Here is a 7,635-nt window from a genome sequence, read left to right on the forward strand (position 1 = left end):
ATTGAGTTGTTTTGAAAATGTAAATTTATGATTTTTTTTAAAGATAATTTTTTTTTTCAAACGGTTAGTTAATGGTTAAAAGTTAATAACACAAAATTAGACTAGACGGTGTGGTGCGGTTCCAAACCGCGATTTGCTGCCACGTAAGCCTGGAACACCGCCCCCAGGGCACGGTTTCCTGCGACCCTTGAAGACCGCGAATTCTGATTGGTTGGTCAATTTTTTCACCTTCTGAAGAATTTCAGACTATTTTTGATACCGCTATTGCGTGTGTTCAAATGGCGGAACAAACATACAACGTTGTATGTAACAAAGCAGCTGCAAGTTCTCAACAGAAAACACGAAGATATATTTACAGAAATCGTGAAGAAGCCAACCAACGTTTGGTGCAAGACTATTTTGTAGAGAATGTCACTTACCAAGGGTATTATTTTCGTAGGCGCTTCAGAATGTTCAAAGGTTTATTCGAACGTATAGTTGAAGATGTAACGAGGGAGTGCAGTTTTTTCCAACAACGCTACGATGCTAGAGGTACACTCGGTTTCACTCCCTTATAAAAATGCACGGCCGCACTTCGTCAGTTAGGCATATGGCATTCCGCCTGATGCGTTAGACGAAAGTTTTAGGATGTCTGCTAGGATAGCACGAGACAGTCTCCATTTTTTCTACAAAACTGTGATTCAGTTTTATGGTCCAAAATATTTACGTACACGTAATGACATCCTGCAATTGCAAGCTCATCATGCTAGTGTGCATGGGTTTCCTGGAATGCTAGGAAACTTAGATTGTCTCCATTGGGCATGGGAAAATTGCCCTACAGCATATCATGGGCAATTTACCCGAGGTGATCATGGTCACCCAACGGTCATACTTGAAGCAGTTGCATCACAAGATATGTGGATTTGGCATGCTTTTTTGGGTTCTCCTGGTTCGATTAACGACATCAACGTTCTTAACCGTTCACCAATATTTAACAACATATGCGATGAATCCGCACCAGATTCTTCTTTTCAAGTGCGTGAAACGCCATATAAGTATGGTTATTATCTGGTCGATGGAATCTATCCTGAGTATGCTGTGTTTGTTAAATCGTTTTCAGCTCCACATGGTTCTAGACGAAAGAAATTCAAGAGAGCTCAAGAAAGAGCTAGGAAGGATGTTGAGCGTGCTTTTGGAGCTCTGAAGAAACGGTGGTTCATATTGAAAAAACCAGCAGCTTATTTGGGCGAGGAAAAACTTCAAGAAATCATGTATACATGTATTATATTAAATAACATGATTATTGAAGACGAAGGAAGAGCGATATGTGCGTTTGACGAGGAAAAAACCATACCAGAGACACAGCCAATAGAAATTGGTGGCGAAGAGTATATAAACATGAGAGCAGAGATATGTTGCACTGAAACATTTCACAATCTTCGCAATGACTTTGTAGAACACATTTACGAGGTTCAAAACATTAACATTAATTTGGATCCACCGGATGACCCCGAAGACAAGTTCTCGGAGAATGACTTTATGTAGTTTGCTTTAGTTATTTTATTTATGTTTTTTAAGTTTCTAGGATTATTTAAATGTCATGTGTGTGGGTTTTTTTTTTTGGTAACGCAATGTACTGTTTTTTTTTAATTTTCAAGTAATGAAGAATTATGTTTTTTTTAAATTAAAATAGAAGTTATATTAAATTAAAATAGTTAAAAAAAAAAAAGAAGTTTTATTAAATTAAAATACTTAAAAAAAACAAAAAAATAAAAGAAATGAAAAGTGTGGCACCATACCCTTGGTGTGGCAAGAAACCACATTTGAGTGGTAAAAAGTGACATGACGCTTATGTGGCGGGGAATGAGTGCGATTTCAGTGGCACCACTCCCTGGAGCCTTAGTAAAATTTAACAAAGTCTAAATTAGAACTAGAGACTTCAAATCTAAGAGGCAAAACTTTCACCAAGTGGTTAGACTCACATTGGCTTCTAAAAATATAACTGATATGTTAAATATGATTAAATAAACTATATTTTATGTTAATAGAATATTTTTAATAAATTCCTGAAATTTAGGCGTTATTAAGAAAATAAGTGTTTTTTAACCACAAAATAAAAATATGTTTGAAAAATTCGCAAAAATGAAATTTTGACCATTAATAATTAATAACATCATGTAAGTTGGTTGCAGTGTTCTTTATAAACAATATACAAAGGTTATTTTATAAACAAAATCCTAAATATTTTTATGTTTTTATTTTAATTTTATTGTTTTACTATCATATTATTATATTTTTTTTGTTCCATAATTGTATTATAATTTTATTGTATTCATTATGTGTAAGCAATGTAATACTTTTTATTTATTTATATTATTTTAATGTTTGTTATATAATATTACAATAGCATACAATAATTTTATTTTATTTTCGTTGTTTGATCTATAAAATCAAAACCAAGTATATTATTTAAGTGTTTTTTTACTGTAATCTTATTGTATTTTTTTTTGTCTAATCTATATAATAAGATCAAACATAAAATATTATTTTATTGTATTTTTATTATAATATTATTGTATTCTTATTTTAATATTATTATATTCTTATTATCAACATCAGAAATATAGGATTATTTTATTATAATTTTATTGTAATCAAACATATAATATTCTCCTGTTATATGTTACTGCATTTTTTTGTTTGATCGAGATAATTCAAGTTAGATAGAAAATATTATTTTGTTATAATATTATTGTATTCGGTTCTCTAAAAGTCATTTTATTTCTAAAGAAACCTTGCAACCATATGAGAGTTTTTTATTGGCTAAAATCTCCAATGTTCAAAGATTCTCCAATTTTTTTTGTCCATTCCTTTTTAAATAAAGTTGTATTAAAAAATTTGGTAAAAACTTGTGTCCTGTGTGATGGTGATAGTCCTAGGAGGTTATGTGGTAGGCAGACGAGAAATTGTTTTGCACTTGCGAGCTTCAAAATTTGATTTTTTTCCCACATGTTTCCTCGTAGCAGGTTGCATCGTTTTTCATGCATTTTCTATCAATTTCATCATACAAACAAAAGAATCAAAATAGGTCGATTCCACAAGAAAATTAAGCTAATTATTGCAATAAAATCAAAGGATAAATTCACAGAAAACACAAAATCTAACCTTCCCAAAATTGTTCTTTCACATCCCAAGAAAGGCTTTAACAAAATCGTTATCATTTAAATACTCCCTAGATCATATGAAATAGCAAGCAAAACTTAATAACTATATGTTTATAAACAATTGTGAATTCGACAACTTTTAAAACCCATAAATATATGTTATATTCACTTTACTTTGGCGTTGGAAAAACTCCATTTCATAAACCATTTCTATGGTACCCTCTAAAGTATCGGGTTAAACTCAAATCACTTAAGGGTGCGTTTGGTTCGTTCAGTTTTTCAAAATTTTCCAAGAAAATGAAAATTTTCAGTTTTCCAAATTATATGTAAATTAGAAAAGTGATTTTTAAAGTTTTCCAAATTTCTAATATGGAAAATAAAAACTCCCCCGGTTTCAACCAAACGTGTTTTCTAAAATTTTCATTGAAAATTGAAAACGAAAACTCAACTTTATTTTCTGAAAACATTTTCTTAGAAAATGAAAACAGTTTTCCACAATCAAACGCACCATTTTAGGTTCTTTTCCAATTTGCCAACATTTGACACTTTCCAAATGCAGTGAGTCCACCCAAACATCTCCATCGATCGAATGTCTCCTTTATAAGTTTTCTTTTTTTTTCTTAGACTGAGTTTTGTTAAGTTTAACTCCTTATCGTTTTCCTTACTCTTTCGTTTCAATTTGTGCTTTTTGCCTATGAAGTTTATTTGCATGTATGAATTACCGCTTATTTCATGCTTTGCCATATTTCTTTGTATACCTTACACAATTTTTAAGTGGTTAATAACTTTTGGGATTAAGTGAAAGACTAAAATAGACCAATTCAAGAGTCCTTCTTAACCCCTAGGTGCAAATGTAGAATCAAGTACTAGGAACACAAAGTGTTATTACAGAAGTATACAATCAACAAATCTAATTGAAATAAAACAAACGAAATTCAAATATACATAAAATACAGATTACACAGGAAATATATTCAGTAAATTGTACAGATTGAGACCTGTTATGCAGTGTCTTAAGACAGAAATTTCCCTGGTAGGGATCTGTCAAGAGGATACAACAATCAACCAATATCTTCTCTTGATTCTGACGAAATTCACTATGGTCCCTTCATTGCATGAGGAATACGAATTTATATGAGGAACATTTCTATGGTTTTTCTGAACCCGAAATCTGTTCTTTGGTGATCTATTTATATGTATAGAGTGACTGGTTTTCCCTCCAAAAACTGTCAACCAAAAATAACTATCAAAACAGTTAAAACGAATTTAACAGATTTTTAATAGATAATAAAAGTCAAAATCGAAATTAATATATATAAAATAATGTAACGAGTCAATGAGACCCTAAGGCCAATCTTTTGACCATTAATCTAAGTCTTTCAAAACCATTTTGACTAGTCCTATCAGCAAATCCAACCCAATCCCTCTAGTCCAAACCTTTGATATAATTAGTAAATAGCTAGTAGAAGACTTTTTAAAGGAGTAAAAAGTTCCTCTTTCTTCCAATGTGGGTCCCATGGAAAGAGTTTTTCATTTAACAAAGTTACAACACAAAGTAAATGTATTGCTAGATTGGTTTCTTATTTGGAATACAATACATTTGAATTTGTAAATTGTTTCCTTCAAATACTTTGGTATTTTAATATAACATATTTATTTCTTTTCCATACCGAATTACACAACCACTAATAATACGTATCGTATTTAATTAAATCTATTTTGCTACATTTTACAATCTAGTTCATGGTCTAACAATTATATCATTTTTCATGTCTCAATCCTTTTCGAAAACACAAAGTAGAAAAAAAAAATAGTAAAGAAATGGAGTAGGCTTGATTTCCCGATGAGCTTCAGTATTGGAAAAAAAAATTGCTGATTTTTTTTGTCAAGCTCCAAGGAAACCAAAATATTATGAATTTTTTTTAAAAAAAAAAAATCAAATTTCGTCATTTTTCTTTGATTTTATGTTCTTTAGTTTCTTTCATTTCCCCTTCAAAGTATATCCTTCCCTAAATTTAAACCTTGCATCATCCCAATGCAACAAATAAATATTCATACGACAAAAAAAAAACAAGAAGCACACAAATTAAATCAAACAAAAAAACTGCAGAAGAGTCGTTTTCAAGTAGTGTTCGATCAATTACGTATTAATCAATATTCGATTGATTGGTCTGAGGTTATCGACAAAAAAGATTTGTCTAAGCCACTTCGTTTCTTTTTGTCCAAGTTGCTTTTTTTTTTTTGTCTAACTCATTTCCTTTTTTGTTTGTCAGTTTCAGAAATATCCTCATTCATAGGTCCGAGATTTACATCTATAAATTGAAAGGTCCAAATGATCCACAGTTTTTAGAATCAATAGGTCTTCAAATCGTTCATTTGAAAAAATTGAAACCCTTCTTATTGGATGATCATGAGACTTGCCAAAAATCTAAATTCTTGATCAATGGAGGAACAATATCACCATTTTTGTTCAATAAGATACCAAAGTGGATGATTGACTCATTCCATACTAGAAATAATCGCAGGAAATCCTTTGATAACACGATTCCTATTTCTCAATGATATTCCATGATCAATGCAATTGGCTGAATCCTGTGAAATCATTTCATAGAAGTTCATTGAGATATTCTTTTTATAAAGCAAATCAACTTCGATTCTTGAATAATCCACATCACTTCTGCTTCTATTGTAACAAAAGATTCCCCTTTTATGTGGAAAAAGCCCGTATCAATAATTATGATTTTACGTATGGACAATTCCTCAATATCTTGTTCATTCGCAACAAAATATTTTCTTTGTGCGTCGGTAAAAAAAACATGCTCTTTGGGGGAGAGATACTATTTCAACAATCGAGTCACGGGTATCTAACATATTCATACCTAAGGCTTTTCCACAAAGTGGTGACGCAACGTATAACTTGTAAAAATCTTTCCATTTTCCAAGTCGATCCAATCCATTCGTTCGTAGAGCTATTTACTCGATCGCAGACATTTCTGGAACACCTCTAATAGAGGGACAAATAGTCAATTTTGAAAGAACTTATTGTCAACCTCTTTCAAATATGAATCTATCTGATTCAGAAGGGAAGAACTTGTATTAGTATCTCAATTTCAATTCAAACATGGGTTTGATTCACACTCCATGTTATGAGAAATATTTACCATCCGAAAAGAGGAAAAAAACTGAGTCTTTGTCTAAAGAAATGCATTGAAAAATGGCAGATGTATAAAACTTTTCAACGAGATAATGCTTATTCAACTCTCTCAAAATGGAGTCTTTCCAAACATATATGTCATGGTTCCTTACTTCGACAGGGTACATATATCTAATGTTTTTATTTTTAGATACTTTTCAGACCTATTGTCGATACTAAGTAGCAGTAAAAAAATTGTATCCATTTTTCATGATATTATGCATGGATCAAATATATCATGGCAAATTCTTCAGAAAAAATTATGTCTTCCACAAAGGAATTTGATAAGTGAGATTTCGAGTAAGTGTTTGCATAATCTTCTTCTGTCCGAAGAAATGATTCATCGAAATAATGAGTCACCATTGATATCGACACATCTGACAAATGTTCGGGAGTTCCTCTATGCAATCCTTTTCCTTCTTCTTGTTGCTGCATATCTCGCTTGTACACGTCTTCTCTTTGTTTTCGGGGCCTCTGGTGAGTTAAAGACAGAGTTCGAAAAGGTCAAATCTTTGATGATTCCATCATCTATGATTGAGTTGCGAAAACTTCTGGATAGGTATCCTACATCTAAACCGAATTCTTTCTGGTTAAAGAATCTCTTTCTAGTTGCTCTGAAACAATTAGAAGATTCTCTAGGTGGCAACATGCTATTGGGTGGTGGTCCCGCTTATAGGGTCAAATCAATACGCTCTAAGAAGAAATATTTGAATATAAATCTCATCGATATCATCGATCTCATAAGTATCATACCAAATCCCATCAATCGAATCACTTTTTCGAGAAATACGAGACATCTAAGTCATACAAGTAAGGAGATCCGGACCCTTTTTTCTGATCATTCGATAAAAAGATTCATTCTCTTCATAAAAAATAGGAAGTAGAACCAATAAGACCAAAAAAGATGTCGTTTTCCATTCATACATGGAGTTGAATACCCCATTCAAGAATTGTTTTGGATCCAATCCATAGGAATCAATAGAAAAGGCAAATCTCTTATGATACACCAGATCCCGCTCGGTGGTACTAATATCCCTTTACATTTCCCCCATCTTCAAACAAGCCTCTAAATTGAACCCTGACAAAATCCGCCCACCTTTAAATTCCCTAAAACCGAACCCTAAAAAGATTCACCATAGATTAAAAATCAAGAACAAAAATGGTGGAAAGTATAAGAAAGTTGGTTGATTTTTAAATCATGGTTGGGAAAAAAAATTAAGAACAAATATTACTGATGTAAACTCACTTGCTAAGCTTCATGACAAATCAAGAACAAAAGTGGTGGAAAGTATAAGAACA

General features: G+C 31.8%; 1 protein-coding gene across 1 annotated transcript; it reads left to right on the forward strand.

Annotated features, from left to right (window-relative positions):
- Positions 1-627: 627 nt before the first annotated feature.
- Positions 628-1,524, forward strand: LOC111912491 (uncharacterized). The gene has a single exon (XM_052763684.1). The coding sequence runs from the start codon at positions 628-630 to the stop codon at positions 1,522-1,524; it is 897 nt and encodes a 298-aa protein (XP_052619644.1).
- The last annotated feature ends 6,111 nt before the right edge of the window (positions 1,525-7,635 follow it).

This window comes from Lactuca sativa, chromosome 5 (assembly GCF_002870075.4).
Source record: "Lactuca sativa cultivar Salinas chromosome 5, Lsat_Salinas_v11, whole genome shotgun sequence".
In the NCBI taxonomy this organism is placed as follows: domain Eukaryota; kingdom Viridiplantae; phylum Streptophyta; class Magnoliopsida; order Asterales; family Asteraceae; genus Lactuca; species Lactuca sativa.